The 21871-nt window shown below is 39.3% G+C and overlaps 1 protein-coding gene across 1 annotated transcript in view; it reads left to right on the forward strand.

Moving 5' to 3' along the window:
- Window positions 1–21871, forward strand: part of SCN11A (sodium voltage-gated channel alpha subunit 11) — an 88177-nt gene that overhangs the window by 49451 nt on the left and 16855 nt on the right. The window contains exons 16-23 of the mRNA XM_037731329.1: window positions 5648–5761; window positions 6867–6981; window positions 8890–9044; window positions 12116–12289; window positions 15366–15467; window positions 15938–16201; window positions 16889–16942; window positions 20224–20361. Of these exons, the coding sequence (XP_037587257.1) occupies window positions 5648–5761; window positions 6867–6981; window positions 8890–9044; window positions 12116–12289; window positions 15366–15467; window positions 15938–16201; window positions 16889–16942; window positions 20224–20361 (1116 nt within the window). The remainder of the gene's footprint in view (window positions 1–5647; window positions 5762–6866; window positions 6982–8889; window positions 9045–12115; window positions 12290–15365; window positions 15468–15937; window positions 16202–16888; window positions 16943–20223; window positions 20362–21871) is intronic.

Below are 21871 nucleotides of genomic sequence, written 5' to 3' on the forward strand. Positions count from 1 at the left end.
TACCAAATAATTCTCTGTGTTCATCTGGAAATGTATTTCATTTTGATTTTTGAAAGATAGCCTTACTAGATATAAAAATCTTGGTTCACTGTTGTTTTTTCTTTCAGCACTTTGAATATATCATATCACTGCCTTTTGGCCTCCATTATTTCTAATGCGAGGTCAGTGTTAATTTTATCCGTGTCATCTTGTACATGATGAACCACTTTTCTCATGCTACTTTGAAGATTTTTCCTTTTCTTTGTCCTTCAGCACTTTTACTATGACGTATCCAGGTGTGGAACTCTGTGTTTTTTCTACTTGGGGTTTCATTGAGCTTCTTAGATGTGGAGTGCTAGGGTCTGAATGTGTCCTCTAAAGTTCACGTGTCAGAGAATTAATTCCCAAAGTAGCAATGTTGAGAGGTTAGATTACGAGAGCTCTGGCCTCCTGAATGGATTAGTGCTGTTGTGGGAGTGGTTTAGTTACTGTGGGAGTGGGTTCCTAATAAAAGAATGAGTTTGGCCCCATTCCCTCCTTTCTCTGTCTTGCCATGTGATGCCTTCTGCCATGTTATGTTACAGCAAGAAGTCCCTCACAAGATGCTACCCTTTTGATCTTGGTCTTCTCAGCCTCTAGAACTATAGGAAATACACTTCTGTTGTTTATGAATTACTTCAGGAATTCTATTATGGCAGCAAAAAATGGACTAAGATGTGTAGATTAATGTTTTCAATCAGTTTTGAGGAGTGTCCAGCCATTACTTATTTAAGTATTTTTTCTGCTCCTTTCTGTCTTTCCTTTCTGGTTTGTATGCGTAACGGTACTTTCTCTGAGGCTCTATTTTCTTTCTTCTGTTTTGTGTGTGTGTGTGTGTGTGTGTATGTGTGTGTGTGTCCTCTTTAGATTGCACAGTCTTCATTGATTTATCTTTAAATTCACTGGTTCTTTCTTCAAATGTACTGTTGGTCCCTCTAGTAACTTTTTCATTTCAGTTATGATACTTTTCAACTCCAAAGATTCTACTTGGTTCTCTTTAAAATATAATTTATATTGATATTTTGTATTTGATTGTACATTGTCATCATAATATCTTTTATTTCCTTAAGCACTGTACCTTTAATTCTTTAAATATATTTATAATGGCTTCTTTGCATTCTTTGTCCATTAACTCTGACATCTTGACCCTTTCATGTGCAGTTTTTGTTACTGACTTTTTTCCCCTGTATGGATCATATGGTGGGACGGGGAAGTTTTCCTGTTTTTTTTTTTTCATATTTCATGATGTTTGTTAAAAATTGGACATTTTAAGTAGCATATTGTGAAAATTCTGTAACTGATTCCTGTTTCTGCTCTCTGGGGCCTCTTTATTAAATGGTAATCTGGAGACACTATTTTAGTGAATTTGCTCCCTCTCCAACCCACCTCCCTCCATTCACACACAATGTGAAACCTTTGGTGTCACTCCTAGGAGAGTAGATCCACGGACATGCACACAGTCAGTCTAGGATGACTGTTGTTTCAGCAAGACAATCTTTGACTCCTTCTGTGATCTCTCCCTTAAGCTGTCTGCCACACTTAGATTTTAGGCTCAACTAATTGCTAGATAATTGCTCTATTTTCCTTGACAATGCCGTGGGGCATAAATTGCTCAAGTATCTGATTCAATTAAATTCAGAAAGTGATAGCTTTTAAGTGCAGTCTTTGAGATTTGTTTTGACCGTAGGGGGACTCTACTTAGCTGTCTCTTTCCATAATTCTTTGTGGTGAACTTGCTGACCTATGTTTTAGTTTGTTGCCTTTAATGAAGGAGAGCTCCCAGTCTCTTCTTATTTGGTTACCGTCAAACTATCCATTGTTTTCAAGAGCACTCTTAGACTTTTACTTCCCCACACCACTTTGTTTCAAATAAAGTCAGTTCTACTGAGAGCTTCAGAGCTTTTTTTTTCTTGTGAATTGCCTCCCACTCTGGGCAAAATCTCTTACACACAATTCCAGGCACTTGGGCAGGGGTAGTAGCCTCTCAACTTCTCAGCTTCCTTCTTTCCTAATCCTCCCCATCCCCAGAACAAAATTTTGCCATACAAGTAAGCTGGAATGAGGGTGATTCTAGTGTTCTTGGGCTGCACTTCTGGGATAAAGTCTCTGCCCTATAAGTGGAGGGCTAGATAGAAAAAGGAAGCCAACTTTTTGGCCACACTCACCAGAAATGTAGAGGCCTTAACTCAGAGTTGGAAGAGATAAGAAATGCTGGTGGCTTGCAGTTCTTTTTCTTTCTTTTTTTTTTTTCAATAACTCACGCATTTTTATTGGTAGACATTTCTTGGTGGTGTCATCATTTATGTACTGAAAAATGGGATTATCATTTTAATGATACTAAACAGCATTTCTTTATTTCAAGTGCATTGAATGACCACCATGTGCCAGGCCTTGCGCTGAGATAAAATACATCTGCAATAGGCATTTTTTTTTGAGGTGGAGTTTCACCCTTGTCACCCAGACTAGAGTGCAATGGCGAAATCTTGTCTCACTGCAACCTCTACCTCGCGGGTTTAAGCAATTCTCCTGCCTCAGCCTTCTGAGTAGCTGGGATTACAGGCATGTACCACCATGCCTGGCTAATTTTGTATTTTTAGTAGAGATGGAATTTCACCATGTTGGCCAGGCTGGTCTTGAACTCTTGACTTCAGGTGATCTATCCACCTCGGCCTCCCAAAGTGCTGGGATTACAGGCATGAGTCACCTCAACTGGCCTGCAATAGGTAATTTAACATGTAGGCTGTATTTTTAAAAATGTGAGCATTTAAAAAGATTTTCCTTTTATGCAGAGATCATTGATGTGCCTTTCCATTCAAAAGGCTCAGTATCTTTTGTCAATTTCATTTAAAAAATTTAAAATTTCAATAGTTTTTGGGGAATAAGTGCTTTTTGGTTACATGGATAAGTTCTTTAGCAGTGATTTGTGAGACTTTGGTGCACCCATCACCATATTCCTTAACTGGGAGCTAGGATAGAGGGAGCCCTATCTTCTTGGCCACCTCTGTCTAGAGTGGAGCCTCCATAAAACTTGGCTGGAAGGGTCAAGGGAGGGGGAAGGTCAGATTATGGCTTAAATGTCATCAATTTCTACAATTCTTAAGAATTTTAGTAGATTTTCTTGAGCAAATGTTTCTTCATTGGCTGTACACTCTCAGAATAATTTCCAGAGACTTTAAAGTACTTTTAAAATAGTTTTCCCCACTTATTTCCCAGGAGAGAAGGTCCACAGAGATTCTCATGCTATCATCCAGGAAGTGAAACTCTATGTGACTTCTTCATTAAATTCTAAATGTGTTAAAGACATTTTCAGATTATTATGTTGCTTTCATCTTCTAGTTGTGAATTTTAGGAAGTCTACTGATTTTATGTTTGTTTCCTCATGTCTTTTGGAATGTTAGCTTAAAAGCTCACCTTCAGTGGGAGGATCTGCCACTCTCTTTGCAGACTAAGTTCTGTGATAGTCTCTAATAAACACTTCTGTGACATCCATTTCAGAACCGTGTCTTATATTGCCAACTTTGGATTCTTATCCAATAGTGATACAAGTCATATTGCAGCTCGAGTCACTGAACCAGTGGGTACCTTTGCCCAAGCCCTAGTTTGGAGGTTGTACCTCTTCCTGTCTCCCTAAGTGTGCAGCTTTGTACAATTGTAATTACAAGCATTTGCTACAGCATTTTTTTTTTTTCACTTTCTCTCTGAAGTGCAAGAACTTTACCTCAGTCCGCAGTTTCAAGCCTTAAATACAGCTCTGGTTCCCTTCCTCATATAGTGTACTTTTAGACAACATTACATGCTATCTTATTTAAATTCTTACTACTTTATATTTCTTTTCTGTGTCTAGTCCGTAGACAGGTTACCCCCTTTTGTATTTGTATGTTTGTGAGGTATATTTGTGGCTATATTTGGATGTGTCTGTATTTTTATATATGCCATTACATGTGTGGAGAAATGTTCCTGAACTCTGACCTTATAATGTCAAAGTTGCAGGAGTCTTCACATAGATGTTAGGATAAAATCTTGACCCAAGATGTGGCTATAACCAGCAAAAGGGTCTGGCTGCTAGCTGCTTATGAAAATAATTCAAAATAATAACAAATTATGATAAGAAAGAGCAATATTCTATTATTGTCTGTGCTGGCAAGGGGAAGAGCAGAGAGCCATTCTACTCTTCAATTTGTGGAAGGAATGTGGGGGTTTTTAAAGAAAGGGTTTGAGATGCAGAATAGGCGAGAGGAGCTAGGAGGTACCAGGAGGTGTGACTTGCTCTGCTTGAATTATTGCCCCATTTGGTGAAGGGGCTGGCACCATAATGGATCCTGCCAGGTTATAAATTAGTTGCAGTCAATCTTGTAGTCACTGTACAGCCAGGAGTAAGTTCCATTCTTGAAAATCTTTGGTTGGAGAGAGAATTCCAGAGGTACCTGGTCCCTATCGGGATCTGACTCATGAAGCTTCTAAGAAAATATATGACCAGATAAAAGAACATGGTGTGTGCTTAAAAAGTGTTTAGGTAAATAAATGTGCAGAAGGCACGGGAGTGTAGCATGGGAAAGGAAAGGAAGTGGTGGTTCACAACACATTCCGAGGTTGTATTTCAAGATGAGAGGTAACACACATGCAGTTTGTCTCAAAGTTACATCTTGAAACTTGGAGGGGAAAGAGGAAGAGGAAAAGAAGAAAGAGTTTAAAACACAGTTTGAGGCTCAGCTGCTAAGCTGCTTGGTTACATGGTCGGATGACTTTACACATCCTTCTTAAATATCCCTGTGGGTCATCAGACAAAGTTTATTTTTCAGTTTTATGTAGTGATATACTTTCATATTTTTCTTTATGCCTTATAGTTTCCTGTTTTGCTAAGGAAACTCTCTGTACCCCACATAACAAGTTATTTTTCAAATTTTTCATTCATTTATTTTTACATCAGAATATCATATGATTATATATTTTATTTTTGCTATATTATGGCATTGTGTACCATTTATTAATTTATTATTTAGCCATTGAATTGAAAGGGCACATTTAAAACACATTAAATCCCCATATAAGTTTTATTTCTGAATTACTTGCTCAGTTTTGTACCAGAACCATACTGTTTTGATTTATGTATCTTTGCAACAAGTTCAAAATCTGTTTCCTCTAATAGTTGGCCCAGAATTATATTAAGTTGAGTTCTTCCAAGAGCAAGCTTTTTTTTTTTTTGTGGAGTTTCACTCTTGTTGCCCAGGCTGGAGTGCAATGGCGCAATCTCTGCTCGCCACAACCTCTACCTCCCAGGTTCAAGTGATTCTCCTGTCTCAGCCTCCCGAGTAGCTGGGATTACAGGCATGTGACACCATGCCCAGCTAATTTTGTATTTTTAATGGAGACAGGGTTTCCCCATGTTGGTCAGGCTGGTCTTGAACTCCCGACCTCAGGTGATCCACCCACTTCAGCCTCCCAAAGTGCTGGGATTACAGGTGTGAGCCACCACACTCGGCCAGGAACAGTTTTTAAAGAGAAAAAAGAGTTAGAATGTTAAAGGCTTATTCTCATGACAAACAGAAAACCAAATAGCATTCACACTTCTTTCATCTTAAGTGACATGTCCAGGAGGAATATTAATTCTATTGTGGGCTTTCTGTGTTAGGCCCGTGAACTCCATCAGGAGACCAAGAAGCCCATCAGCCAGAGAGTTCGAAGTGTGGAAATTGACATGTTCTCTGAAGATGAGCCTCATCTGACCATACAGAATCCTCGAAAGGTAATTTTCCTAGGATGTCAGAGGAACTTGTGGCTCATCCACACACCTTCTTCAGGGTCGGCATTATGGAAAAATGGCACAATTAATGCAGAGAAAATTGCAAGAATTGAGTCTTGAGCAAAAGTCTAACCCAGGTTTCCCAAGTTTACTGCTATTAACATTTGAGGCAGGACAATTATTTGTTGTGGTGAGCTTCTCTGTGAATTATGTTTATCCATATGCTTGGCCTCTATACATTTGATGCCAATAGCATCCTCCCATTGTGATAATGAAAAATGCCTCTAGACATTGCCAAAATGTCTCCTGGAGGGCCAAAGAAATCAGAACCACTGGTCTAGGCCTACTATTCCAGGAGCTGAGACAGCGGAAAATTATAGTCTCAGTAAAGTAGCCTTCTTCTCATCACCTAATTGGAGTTAGGCAGCCTATCAGGGTTGTGATCTGTAGGGAGAAAAAGTAAAGGTACTGTATCTTCACATGCCTTGCTATTCCTCAGCTGCAGAGATGAGCTAGAGAGTTCTCTTCTAAAGTCAGGCTGGTCATAGCACTTAGAAAAGGACCCAGCAGGAGGGGTGTATCTTGACACCTCTCATCCTAGAAACCTTTGCCTAGTTCATTTCATCCTTAAAAAATCAGACAATGATGCACCTGTATACCTATGTAACAAACCTGCACGCTCTGTACATGTACCCTAGAACTTAAAGTATAATTTAAAATATATATTATGTAAAATATACATATAATATATGAAAATATATATTACATATAAGTATATATTATAAATATATAACATATAATATATATTATAAATATATAACATATAATATATATTATAAATATATAATATACATAATATATAATATATATATTACTATAATAATTATAATACATATTATATATTATATATGTATTACTATAATAATAATATATAAGTATATGTTATAAATATATATAAGATATAATATATATTATATTATATATTTTATATATATATATATATATATATATATATATATATATAAATCAGACAATGAGAAACTCAGCACTACCATGGTGAGAGAAGGTCTTAGTAAACGGCACCCTTTCCTTTTGTTCTGACGTGCAGAAGTCTGATGCTACCAGTATGCTATCAGAATGTAGCACCATTGATCTTCAGGATGCCTTTGGAGGGTTACCTGAGACAGTTCCCAAAAAGGAACCAGAGAGATGTTTGCCCAAAGGTAAGTGGCAGTATTTCTGCATCCAGTTCATAGAATCTTTGGGTGGGATTTCTGTTCTTCTTTGAAGCTTTGTGGTTTTAGCAGATATCATCATTCTACTTCTATTGGAGACAAAAACAATGAGAGGCACCCACTGATTTTTGGGGTGATTGTCAGGTCTAGGCAGAGGGGATTTCCGGAAATTCTTGCTTTAAGTAGGCTTCTCTCACATGGCCTAAAATGCCAGGTAAACAGTCTAGAAAACTTTCTTAGAAAGCCCACTGGGTCAATATATCTGCCACTTTCTATGGTTCCCAGGGCATTCAATGTCAGTGTATATTTGAGGTCATAGACTGAGAAAAGATCTTGGATATTGTAGTCAAGATCTTTAGCTTAGAAGCCAGACCGCGTGAGCTCAAATTCTGCCCTCTCCGCTTATGAGCTGTGTGACTTGTTCAATTTATTTAACTTATCTGTGTTTTATTTCTAAAATGAGGGCAATAATTGTACCCAAAGCAAAGAGTTGTTGTGAGCATTAAATGAGTGAATATAAATCACTTAGAAGACCATCTGGAACAAAAATAAGCAATCAATAAATGCAGCCTTTCCTAATTCCTTGAGTGAATGTAGTGGCTTTTTCCTGTGGGCCTTTACTATTTCTTTTACTTGTTGTAGCAAACTTATTTGCACTGATTTCCCCCAGGAGGTCCTTAAAAGCAAAAGCAGTGACTTCATCAGCATTGTATCTCTAGTATAAGAGTAGAAGATGACCCAGAAATGTGTTCAACAGGTGCTAATAAATAAATAAGTGACAATATATTGATGAATTAATCTAAAAAATTATCTATAAGTTTAGGACTAAATTGGGTCCAGAAGAACACAAATAATGTGTTTCAAACTCACATTCCATGTTGTTTAACAGCTCCAGAGCTGGACAGGAGATGGATTAGGGATTTCCAGTAGATTACAGTTCTCCTGATTTATGTTTGCACTGGCCCTTGAGGTGTGCATAGGATGCCGACAGTGGAGATGAAAAAGAAAGGTGGTTTTATCAAATAAGTGAGGGGGGGGGGATAAAATCCAGGAAAAAAAGGTAGTCTTTTAAGAAGGCGAACCTACTGATGTTCTTAGAGGAAGAAAAGAGGCAGAGTGAAGAGAGCCCATAGAGGCTTAAGAAGATAAGGAAAGGAGCAGAATGTTATAATCATCATGAAGTAAAGATCTGCAGAATGTGTACAAGGGGAGGAAGAGAAAAGGTGGAAAGGGTGATGTGGTCTATGCTGAAGGCTTGTATGTGTTGAGAACAAATGCTCAGCTCTTTGTAAATATCTTGACATTTGATCACATTCTTTCATGTATGGCCTGAGTGGTTCACAAAGCCTGTGGCCATCCTACCTCATTTCCTGTAGTCCTCCAGACATGGCTGTTAACAACAGCCAAAAAAAAAAAAAAAAAAAATGTTGCATAACAACCACAAAACCTCAGTGGCATGCAATGATAAACATGTGCCTGCAGGATTCAGCTGATCTTGGCTGGCTTCATTCATGCAAGTGTTATCTAGCCTGGGCTTGACTGGGCATCATGGCTGTGCTCCACATTCTATCATCCTCCTTCCAGACGCAGTGGGGCAACCTGAACATGCTTTATTTTTATGGAGATGGCACAAGAGAGCGAGTGGAAACCGTGCAAGGCTTTTCGAGGCCTGGGCTCAGAACTGGCACAGTGTGACTTCCATTCCACTCTATTGGCCAAAGCAAGTCACATGGCCAGGTCAGATTTAAGAGGTTAGGAAAAGATGCTCTACTTCCTTAATAGGAACAACTGTAGGTCACGTGGCAAGGGGTGTGAACACAGGGAGGGGTGAAGAGTTGCTTTTTAATGCAATTTATTACAGGCACTAATGATAGTGCTACCGTTAATTCCTTTCAGGCCTTGGTTGCTGCCTTCCATGCTGTAGCATAGACAAGAGAAAGTCTCCCTGGGTCGTTTGGTGGAACCTGCGGAAAACCTGCTACCAAATAGTGAAACACAGCTGGTTTGAGAGCTTTATTATCTTTGTGATTCTGCTGAGCAGTGGGGCACTGGTAAATCATCATGGTCTTGTGAAGACATTGGGCATCAGGGCAGCTGGGGAAGCTGCACTCTGACTTGACTTCTTGTGGGGCTCTGAATGTGGGAGACCAGGCAGAAGTGGTCTCTGGTGCTGCTGGTTCCCACAGGGGGCAGGGTTTTGCACAACTTCTGAAGTCAGGCTCAACTGGGATATCCCCAAGCAAAGATGCTTTATCTGTGCGGAAGAGTAACTCAAACCAGCACTTTAAAGTGGCCACTGGAGTTTTGTCCTTGATCATCTATCTCTCATTTTTGGAGGATTTCTAGAGATTTTCACTGTATCCTACATAGTCCCTCCTCTAGACGGCAATGCTTCAACTCCCCTGTTACCATAAACCATAGTGCTGTTTTCTAAAAGGTAAAATATTACAGGAGGGAGTTACAGGGACCAGATTTGGGTATAATAAGTTGCCTTGGTATTTTCCATTATTCATGATCCCTTGACAGAAAGGACAAGGAGATACTGCTTTATAATCATGATCAAAGTGCGGTATGAGTCCCATGAGGTTTGGAAATAACTCTGAACCCATCAGCTTCCCTAGTCATGGAGCCATCAACTTTATGCTCTCTTTCCATACCTTCTGGTCCTTCCTGTCTCCCTTCCCTCCCTGCTAAGGGGATAGTGTCTTTTCTCTTATCGCCTGTGTATTTCTCCCTCTCCTTTTCTATTTTCTGCTTTTTCTATCACGTATCTTCCTTTAAAAAGACCATACACTAATATGGAGCTAAATAGTATGGAACCAAGCTCTCTTACAGTTTGACGTAACAAACATTTATAAGTTTGTTATGGGAGTTTGATTCCGTGTTACTAAACCCAGGAGTCTTGGGTTCTCCCCTACTAAGAGTGACAGAACATTTCACAGAGAGTCACTAGCAAGTGGAAAAGACACGGAAATGTCTCACCCCTACACCCCATAGCTTCTGGTTAGTGTTTTACACCTGTGTGATCTCTAGGTGAAAAAAGATAACAGAGCCCACCGGGGACATGATCAACATACATCATTTGTCTACTTACTACAATGTCAATTATTCTTCAACCAGAACAGCAGATTTCTCCAAAAGCATCCCAGAGAATTCCCTTGATCAGTTTTTATCATTAATCTTTGGTCTAGGGTTACCTGTACACTTTCTGGTGACTACATTTTCACTGGCTGTCTACTCTGATTCAAGTGGTAGAGTTTCTTGTATTTATTCCACAAATGATTCTTATAACAGGCTGTGGGAAAGCAGCAATGTTGTCAAAAGACCACAGCAAAAATGCCCCATGGTGCCATAAAAAGAAAGTTTATGATCAGAAATGTAGAAAAGGGGAAACAACCCCAGTGCTCACCTGCCTTCAGAAAGGCAGGTGTAGTCTGGGCAGAGCAAGGCTGAATACACAATGCAGAGGGTGCCAGGAGAAGGACCCAGCCCCTGTTTCTCCGTACATATTCGTAGAGAATGAGCGCAAGAGACATCAAGTCCTTTGCCACTGTATGTGTCTGTCGGCAGCAGCAGCATCACCTGGCAGCTTGTTAGACTTGCAGAGTAGCACACTGTAACAAGCAGTGCATTGTAACAAGTTCCCTAGGTGATTTGGGGTTCATTAGAGTTTGAGACACTCTGGTGTAGGCAACTATGTAATAATAAGAGAGTCCTAGGTCAGAAAATGGCCTAGATATAATGCGGAAGCCTCTGAAACTGAGTTGCAGGTATAAGCCTGCTCATCCGTGGAGCTGACTCAGATCTGCTGAGCCAGCTTACTGTTAAGCTTCCCAAATACGGGAGGAAATGAACACCCAGTACCATTCAGATTTGTCTATCCTCAAGCGGCAAGCAAACAGATATGTCACTGACCTCCAGGAGCTTGAAGTCTAGTAGGAAAGATAGCTGGAGCGATTATAGACCAGAAAGTATAGACCAAGATAGATAGGACAATTAAGTGACCTACTCAGGGAAGCAGGGGCATGAAAGCATGTAGGATGGGAACCTAACCCAGTCCTTCTGGAACAGGACAGTTTCCTATAGACAATATCAGCTGCACTGAAATCTTAAAGCTGAAGAGGAGGTGAAAGAGCAGAGGATGAGATAGAGGGCCTTCTCCATTCAAAAACCCACTTGGCAGTTGGAAGTGAGACTGTTTTACTCTTTTGCATTCTTTTTTTACCCCAGGACTATGGGGCTGTGAGCTTACCTTTGTCCCCAACAGCGAGGATGATTCCCTTCCTGCCTTCAATGTTGGCCCAAATTTCATGGACAGCTTTAGTACCAGGCCCTCTTCCTTTCTTTCATTCTCAGAAACTCTGTAAAGGCCAAATGGACAGCTTATACCCTAGTTATATAGACCCTGTAGAATCACATACACTTTGAGTGAGGGAAGAGTTTGAATGTGGCATTAAAAAGGGTCTCTCTGAAAGCCAGGATCTCTTTTTCATAATCACACATAACAATGGTTACCATTCAAAGTAATTTACACTGGGAGCTTTAGCCCAGAGTGCTCCAAATTTTATATGTCATGGCACACATACAAAATGACGCTATTGGCAGGGAATGCTACGGTAAATGGATAAGGCTGTTTGTAGGGGGAGGGGCCTCAGGGTTGGCAGGATTTAGAGGGTGGGCCAAGGCACTTAATGTTACAAGCAATAGAGAGACACTGAATTAATCCGCCGAGGTAATTGGGAGGATGAGAAATGGTCTATGACACTGGGTGGTCCTGGAAATGTTGACAAGACATATTTGGCAGGAGTTGAAAGAATGAAGAAGTCCCGGAAACAAAGTGCTGATCCATTAGGAAGATGTTTTAATATACAGGGGCCAGTAAGAAGAAGCTGAGAAACGAGTGTGACAAGAAGAAAGACGACTTTCCTTCTTCCATTTTTACTTACTCAAGGAATAGATTCCATTGGAAAAGTTTACCCTTAATATCTTTTGAGCAAAACCTCATTTTACCAAGAGAGACACCAGTTTTTATTCACATAAGGAAGGAAAACAAAAAGTAAAGTTACCCAAAAGTTCTTTGCAAATGTTCAACCTGGCCTATGGCTATTCCTTTTCATTTCAGATATTTGAAGATGTTCACCTTGAGCAACGACCCAAAATCCAAGAATTACTAAATTGTACTGACTTTATTTTTACACATATTTTTGTCCTGGAGATGGTACTAAAATTGGTAGCCTTAGGATTTGGAAAGTATTTCACCAGTGCCTGGTGCTGCCTCGATTTCATCATTGTGATTGTAAGTTTACTATCTCTATGTGTCCCACATGGGCTGGGGTAGTGGTTGACGCAGGGATCATATGGCATTGCTTTTCCTTTGTGTCTCATACGGATGTCTGTCCAAAACATTGTTTCCTGTTGTCGTTGCCTCTTCACGATACTTACAAGTAGTTGTCATTTGTCTGTCAGCAGTTTAGCCTTTCTTAGGTTCCACTCCTCACACACTGCACTTTATCCGCTCACCACTCCAGCCTTTCCCATGATGGGATTCATTCACTTCTCTCCATAAGCACTGTTTATGTATAATACATACCTAAAGTAACTTTCAGTATCCTTGATTTTTTTCTTCTTCCAATTTTCTATTTCTTTTGAAGACTTCTCAAAGCTGGTCAAGCAGCCAATAGACTAGGCTAATATTCATCTTAATTGTCAAGCAACATAAGAGGATTGTTCACATACCGTCTCTCATTTAATATGCATGACAGGGTTCTGAGTTAAGCAGCATTATATGACACCTCCCACACTGTATACAAGGAAACCTGAAGCTCAGAGGATTAGCAATTTGTTTCATGTCATAGAGCTGGTAAGTGGTGAAATTGAGATTCACATGTATATCTGTATGACCCAAAAGCTAATAATAGTATTAGTGGATCACATTTATTGAGTGCTTTGTCTGTACCAAGGTTTCTTCCATATGCTCCAAATGCCTTTGCTCTTTTAGTTATCACAGCCTCTCTTTGCGGCAGGTACTACTATGTATATTCAGAGGAAGAAAGTAAGTCATAGAGAGGCTAAGAAGCATGTTCAGGATTGCACAGCTAGAAGTGGTGGAGGTAGGATACAAACCTAGTAAGCCTCACTCCAAAGAAGCTCTTGATTTAACATTACATCCTTTTTTTAGATTAATTTTGTTTTTATTGATACATAGTAGATGGACATATTTTCAGTATGCATGTGATTATGTAATACCCTTACACAATTAAACATGGTAGAACCTAGTAAGTCTCACTCCAAGGTGCTTGACTTTAACATTACCTTCTTTCCATCAAGATATAATTAGTTAAACTTTGTCCCTGCTGTGCAAGGAAGTGGATAAGACAAATGCATAAGCATAAACTATGTGGTCAGCGAACCCCACCGGAGAGCTATAATGTTGTTGGTTAGCACAAATAGATCATGTGTTTATTTAATGTGCACATCAACATTCTGAGTTAATCAGTATTACATGACATCTACCACATTGCAGACAAGAAAACCAGAAGCTCAGAGGCAAGGAAACAGAAGCTCACTGTGGTTCAGGCATTTTAGAAAGATATCAATGCCATAGAAACTCTAACAGGATTCAAACATGGGAAAAAAAGCCATCTGCCTGTTTGTCAGTCCCATTAATTTCTAGAGTGCAAATAACTCTGTATCCATTATCTCAATAGATTATGGTTAAAAAATCCTATAAACTATATGAACAGATGATCGTTATCTCTATTATAGGGACCTGTGGTTTACTGGTTACAAGCCCTACCCTTAGGAGCCTGGGCCCTAAAGCTAATTAGTCTACCCTCTTTTTGTGTAACCTTAAGGAAAAATTTCCTCTCATTTAACAATAATTTTTTCAGGGGTAAAAATGAAGATGTGAACTATAAATTGCCCAAATAGACTGAATACAAAATAGAAAACTAGTGATAGTTTCACTAGAAATCTAGTGATACCCATTAAAAATACCAAAACAATAGTCCAAAGCCACACTGTCAAAAAAGGGTACTAGGCCAAGATGGGTGGATTTATTTGTTATTTATTATATTTAAATAGATTTTTGGGGAACAGGTGGTGTTTGGTTACATGAATAATTTATTTATTGGTGATTTCTGAGATTTTGGTGCCCCATTGCCCGAGCTGTGTACACTGTACCCAATGTAATCTTTTATCCTTCACATGCTTCTCTCCCCTGAGTTCCCAAAGTCCATTGTATTATTCTTATCCCTTTGTGTCCTTATGTCTTAGGTCCCTCTTATGAGTGAGAACATACAATGTTTGGTTTTCCATTTCTGAGTTCTTCACTTAGAATAATAGTCTCCAATTTCATCCAGGTTGCTGCAAATGCCATTATTTTAGTCCTTTTTATGGTTGAATAGTATTCCATGGTGTATACATATATGTGTGTGTGTGTGTGTGTGTGTGTGTATACCATATGTGTATATATATATACATACACATATGGTATATATATGGTATATATATACCATATGTATATATATATACACATATACGTATACACATATATATACATATATATATACATATATATATACACATATGGTATATATATATATACACACACACACACTATATATATATGTATATATATGCCACATTATATATATATGTATATATAAAATGTGGCATATATATACCTATATATATAGTGTGTGTGTGTGTATATATATATATATATATATACACACACATACACACACACACATATACACTATATTTTCTTTATCCACTAGTTGATTGATGGGCATTTGGGCTGAATGCATATTTTTGCAATTGTGAATTGTGCTGCTATAAACATGCATGTGCAAGTGTCTTTTTCATACAATGACTTCTTCTGGGTAGCTACACGGTAGTAGGATTGCTGGATCAGATGGCAGATTTACTTTTAGTTCTTTAAGGAGTCTCCACATTGTTTCCCATAGTGATTGTACTAGTTTAACATTGATCCAATTAAAATTCACATCCATTTTTAAGTTTTTCCAATTTACCATAGAGAGCCTTGTTATGGCAACTGACTGACTACCATAACAAATTTCAACTGACCACCATAACAAGATTCTTTACGGTTAATTCCCTCTACGAATCCACCTCCTGCCCCCACTCCAATCCAGGATCCAACTCAGGACCCCACATTATGTATTATTGTTATATCTCTTTGGTTTCCTTTAATTCATAACAATTTCTCAGATGTCTTTCATTAAACAAATAATGTGAGTGCATTGTTCCCACTTTTGTGGACTGTAGCTTTGGTAGGTAAGGAGAAGAATGGGCTTTCCAGCTGGACACCAAGTCAGGTGCATTACGGGGACTTCTCTACCCATCAGGTCTCTGTGACCAGCCTTCTTAACTCAAACGAATTGAAGTCTTTCCGGACACTGCGAGCACTGAGGCCTCTTCGCGCGCTGTCCCAGTTTGAAGGAATGAAGGTACATTCTGCAGAAGGATGGTTGGAAGTTCAGTTAACAGGGAAAGATGGAGAGATCAGCTGCTTTTTCTGAGCTGAGATTTCTTTAAATTGCTGACCTTTTCCTGGGTTAATTCCCAGCCTGCCCAATGCTTAGAGTTTGAGAGGTAGAGAAAACCCTAAGATACACATTCGACACTAAAAGCTTCTGTGACAGCCAAAATGAGCTCTGACTCCCCTTCAGAGCACTGGGGTAGGTGTTCTTAAGTCTCTAACACTGTCATCACTGGGCACTTCTCAAGGTATCCTCAGTGGTAACAGAGAGGACCCATTATATAGGGAGCTGAGTGCAGGGCTGGTCATGGGGGTGGGGTGCAGGTATGGGGAGATTAAGAGATTCAGCCCTGCACATCAGGCAGGTCCATCCCAAGAAGTCGAGCCAGATGCATCCTACCCATCTGTTACAGTTTTCTTTGCTTCTGTTTCCATAAGGTGGTGGTCAATGCTCTCATAGGTGCCATACCTGCCATTCTGAATGTTTTACTTGTCTGCCTCATTTTCTGGCTCATATTTTGTATCCTGGGAGTACACTTCTTTTCTGGAAAATTTTGGAGATGCATTAATGGAACAGACTCAGTTATAAATTATACCATAGTACCAAATAAAAATCAATGCGAAAGTGGCAATTTCTCTTGGCTCAACCAGAAAGTCAACTTTGACGATGTGGGAAATGCTTACCTCGCTCTGCTGCAAGTGGTAAGTACAGTCAGTATGTTTTTCACTCTGAGGAGAAAAAAGCTTCAGAGAATCATACATTGTTTCTCAGCTAATAAAAATGCAGTGACTCCATTGTGATAATAGAAGCACATCCTGATTCCACATATGGAAGCCAATGCCTTCTGGAATTGTCCTCTCCTGAGCATCTGCAACTTCATTGACTACCGTGCCTCAGCTGCCTAGTGATGCCCCTTTAAGGATCTGTACATCCCACCTTGTCCTGTATGGCACCTTGCTGGCTCTCCATAACTCCAGACAGAGAGGAGTGGAGCCTCAGGTATAGGTCATGACATTTTGAACAGTTCCTTGCTTAAACCACAGATGCCAGGTCTTGAACAGGCAGTGCAAATAGATACAGCATCAGAAAAGAACCCTTGGCCAGGCTCTTTGCAGCAGTTGGGCCACAGCCTCAGCTTCTCTGGTAACTTTTAAGGTGGAAACTTCTTGTTTTTAAATTTTGTATCTTGTACAAATGAAGAAGAAGAAAAAATCCAGGACACATATCCTTGAATTCCCTTCTACTGTTCTTTTATTTGTGCGTTCTGTCCTAGAAGGTTGGGGTATCATATATTCAGCTCACTGGGCTTCACCTGCTTTTCCATGCCATGTATCTGTCGCTGGCAAGTCTACACTTGTATTATTCATGTTGTTCTGCTTTTGTTGCAGGCAACATTTAAGGGCTGGATGGACATTATACGTGCAGCTGTTGATTCCAGAGAGGTGAGTCTGTGTTCTACCATGTTCTGCAGTGTTAGGGTCAAGTCAGAGATATCATGACTACATGGGCAGTCCAGAACTTCGGGCGTCATAGTTCTAGCAGCCAGGTTTCTCTGCCTTGTTTTCTTTGGAACAAAACACTATGAAATACCACTGCCTGATACGAAGGGTTCTTATGCATCCTCTAATGAGTATCTGACACCCCAGTATTCTCTAAAGTCCAGTCCTCTTTCTCCACAGTGGCCAAGGAGAAACCACTCATGTAGGAGGTGGAGCTAGAAGTGGCAGAATCACAGGATGCTTTGATTTTCCTCTTACCTCTTCTCCAAATGGGTGGACAGGCAGAAACCAAATTCAAAGGGTACCTGTCTTAGGCTGTGGGAAACCATAAGACTGCACTAGATTTGCAAGGGAGACCCTCCCCTGGCTCCAGACTCTTTAGTGATGGCCAACTGTTGAATTTTAGTTAAAGAAAATATAATCATGGATTCCCAAAGTTGGATGTGTACTGAGTAATCTAGCCTAGTTTCTATTTTCCAGCTTGGAAAGTTGAGGGATAAAAAGAAAGAGTTGCCCAAAGCCATAGAGTGAGTAGGTGGCTGACTCAAGAATTGAGTCAATGGCAGAAATTACTGTTTTCTATTATAGCACATGTATGTGTCTTGATCTATCTGGGAGTCTGCAGAGTTGATGCCTAACACATAAACAGTATTCAGTACCTTTGAGCTGGTACAGACTGAGTATCCCTTATCTGAAATGCTTGGGACCAGAAGTGTTTCAGATTTTGGATTTTGTAAGATTTGGGAATGTTTGCATAATACTTACAGTTGAGCATCCCTGATCTGAAAATCCAAAATGCCAGTGTGAACACTTCCTTTGAGCATGACCTTTGCGTGTTATGTCAGCACTCAAAAAGCTTCAGATTTTGGAGCATTTGAGACTTTGGATTTTCAAATTAGGGATGCTCTACCTGTAGTAACAGTGGAGGTGGTTTGAGTAGTGTTATAGCAGCACTGAGGGATGAGAATTAATCTTTATGGCCATTCCAGTTCTCATCATAAATTCATAGATTGTCATTATAAGTTAATATGCAGATGATACATAGCAACAAATCTGAGTTTGCTTACTTCTAGGTGTGTTAATAAAATCAACTTTCTGGAAAGGCGAAGCCAACAGTAGGTATTTCACTGTTTATAACAATTGTAGTTTACATTGTAATATTTATATATATACAATGTGATTTTATAATTATATACACAACATAATTTTACAATTACAATTTATAGCAAAGAAACTATTAAAAAATACCAATGTACTCATTTCTTTTGTCTTTTTGAGTACATGACCTTCACTCTAGTTTGCCTTTGACATTCATCTGCCCTGAGGTGGAGATGGGGAGTGGAGAGGAAAGCTTTTGCAGATGTGCAATAGACAGGGTATATGGCTTACAAATGCTCCCAGAGTGAGGGATCGGTGGGTGGAAGTGTGTGGAGGGGTGCCTGTTTTGTTGCCAGTCCTGATATGTACTGGTTGTTGTATGCTGGCTTCTAGCTTCATGACTCTTGTCTATGTAGTCACCGAGCACTCTGCTGGCCTCAAATATTAAAGTTGTGGTTGGTGAAACTGTGGGCATTCTCCCCATCATTTCCCCCTGGCCTTACTGGTTCCCTGCCATATCCTTCACATGGTCCCTGGCAGTCTACTCCCATCCCTTGCTACAAGGCCCAACACGACAGGTGCATGGCTATCAACTCCATGTCCAAGCCACATGAGAACTGAGAGGTTTAAGAGACTTCTCTCCGTTCAGTTATGTTACTCTAATCTCTTAAGTCAGCCTGCCTGCCGAATATATATCTCAGGCCTTCCCATTAGTAATTTCCTTCCAGAAAAATATGGAAATAATTTATGGAAAAAACATGGAAATAATTTCCTTCCGGAAAAATATGGAAATAATTTATGGAAAAAATATGGAAATAATTTCCTTCCAGAAAAATATGGAAATAATCTTTGCCTTCCATGTTTCCCTCAATTTACTGGATCCCAACCTCTCTCTCCATACCCAGAGAGGGATAATCAGGACACACATCTTGTAGCTCTGTTTTTCTGTCTCTGTTTCTTTTTCCTACATTTTCCTTTGGAAAAATTGGGTGAGCTTTGATCATTTCATCTTCTTGTCTATACCTCCCTCCGATAAAATGCTTCACCTTCAAATGCTTGATTTACCAAAGAGAGACATGAAGGAGTGTAGACATTCCTATATCTCAAAGCAATAACCTAACTTGCAAGACTGTTAGCCCACTTAGAAATTTTATTTTAAATGTCCACTGCTGAATATTCTTTCCATTACATTGTTTCTGAACGAATGTCTACCTTTTGTTCAAATAAATGGATGCCTCGAGCAAACCCGGACTAAGGTCAGATAGTCTTCATAGCAAAAGAGAAAAATAATATTTTCAAATAGTTACCTTCATGACACCAGTCTACATTGTGAATGTTGAATAACAGATATCATAAATACATTCAACATTAATTGGAGCTATCAACACTTATATCTTTGATGTGATAGAGGGAAAAATGTGAAATCCTTTTGCTACCTGCCTGAAAGTGCTTGAAGCCAATAACAAGGCAAAGAACTTGGATGAAAGGGATCTCAGATGATTTTGGCCATACCTTGGACTAGGAGAGCTTGCTTGAAGTCAATCTGTGTCCATTTTAGAGCTTGATCATTCATTCATTCATTTAGATATTTATTCCATGTGTATAAAAAAATCTACATATCAGAAGGTATGCTAGGTACTAGGAAGTTAAGAGTGAAAGGATGTAACCACAGATTAAATTAAACAGTGGGCTCTAGATGGGGGACATAGTGGTTCAGCAACAGTTAGTAGTTTAGTCACCTCTGCCCAAGGTGAACGTGCCCCTACTCTGGTGCCCTCACCTCCAATCAGGTTCCCTCTAGTTATGGACATTCCATATGGATGACTTTTTAAAAAGACAAATGTGATCATGACATGCCTCTCCCTTACAATCCCTCAATTATTCTCCTTTGCTTAGAAGAAAAAGCCCAATTTTCCACCACTCCAGGTTCCCGCCACATGCCGTCACTCAAGCTGAACTGGGAAAACTGAAAGAAGGCTCCCAACAGGGGCCATGGCTGTTAGGAAGAGACTATGTAGTCAATGTTGCTGTGAAGAAACACCTTGGTCTTCTAGATAAGGCGGTCAGAATGCTTATATTTTTCTCCAGTAATTGTTTTCTTCTTTATTAAAAACAATTGCTACCAGAAAGAAGAACAGCCAGCGTTTGAGAGCAGTTCACTCAGTTACATTTACTTCGTAGTCTTTATCATCTTTGGCTCATTCTTCACCCTGAATCTCTTCATTGGTGTTATTATTGACAACTTCAACCAACAGCAGAAAAAGATAAGTATGCGGGGTGTCTTGATTTGATAATTTCATCTCTGTCCTCCAAAGGCATTAATAAAACATAATTCTGATCTAGAATATTATACAAAGTAGCCTTTATGATCTGCGCGATGACAAAGAGGAAGCTTCCCACATCTGCCTGGAGATAATTCTTAAAGATGAGGCTGAAAGAAGACTGAAAACATCTGGGCTTCATTAAGTCATTGCTTTTATTCTTTTTTACTTTCTTAATCAATGGACATTGTTACCATTGATATTAAGCCCATTATAATTGAACCCTAATAGAACAACAACCACCAGGATAAGTATGTATTAAATATGACACTACAGTCATATTTTAATAACCTTTCAAATGCACTTTGTTATCCACTATAAAAATAATGTACTCTCCTTTTTCAGCAAATGTGTCCTGGCCCCCAGCATCCAAGCCTCAACAGATCTATCCATCCTACTTGGAAAGAAGATGATTGGGGAAGAGGCAGGGCTAGGGAGTTTTTTACTCATGCCTATAATAAACACATATTTATTTTGCTGATTCTCAAATCCACAGGAGATTTGTAGTGAATGTGAAAAATTAAGGAAGATAAAAAGAAAATTTAAATCACCCTAAGGTGGCCATGAAATGACAACCACTTTAGACAGTGCCTCTTATAATTTTGGTGTAATCCATTCCAGTCACTTTGTATTACTTTTACACAGAATTAGTTTATATTTTAAATTTTGTAGTTTTGACCTCTTTAGTTATAAGTTTATGTCATAAAATTACCTTTGCTATAAGAATTTTCAGGACCCCTTACCAGACATGGTGACTCATGCCTGTAATCCCAGCACTTTGGGAGGCTAAGGCGGGCAGATCACTTGAGGTCAGGAGTTCAAGACCAGCCTGGCCAACAGTGTGAAACCCAGTCTCTACTAAAAATACAAAAAATTTAGCCAGGTGTGGTGGTGCATGCCTGTAATCCCAGCTACTCAGGAGGCTAAGGCAGGAGAATCGCTTGAACCTGGGAGGCGGAGGTTACAGTAAGCTGAGATCACACCACTGCACTCCAGACTGGGCAACAGAGTGAGACTCCATCTCAAAAAAAAAGAATTCTCAGGGCTGAATTACGTTGCATATTACGGATCAACTATAATTTATCCTGATCATTCCTCTCTTTCTTGGACATTTATATGTTGTTTTAAAATTTTTTGCTCTTCTAAAACAATTATGACCATTTACAAAATTCTGTGTATCTCTATTTCTTCAGCATAAATTCCTTGAATTAGAATATTGAAAACATATTGTCAAAATACCTTCCAGAAATGCTGTGCTAGGTACTCTTATTCTGCAGAATATGAAAATGCATGGTTAAAGAGATCTCATTATTCTAATTGTCTATTTTATTATCTTTTTTAGACTGATGGGAAAAGTGTTATCTTATTGTTTTATATTTATTTATTTGATCATTAGTGAGGTTACACACTTTTTCGCAGGTTGATAGCCACAAGTATTTCTCCCTTAAGAGTT

Source organism: Cebus imitator, unplaced genomic scaffold, assembly GCF_001604975.1.
Source record: "Cebus imitator isolate Cc_AM_T3 unplaced genomic scaffold, Cebus_imitator-1.0 Scaffold391, whole genome shotgun sequence".
NCBI lineage: Eukaryota > Metazoa > Chordata > Mammalia > Primates > Cebidae > Cebus > Cebus imitator.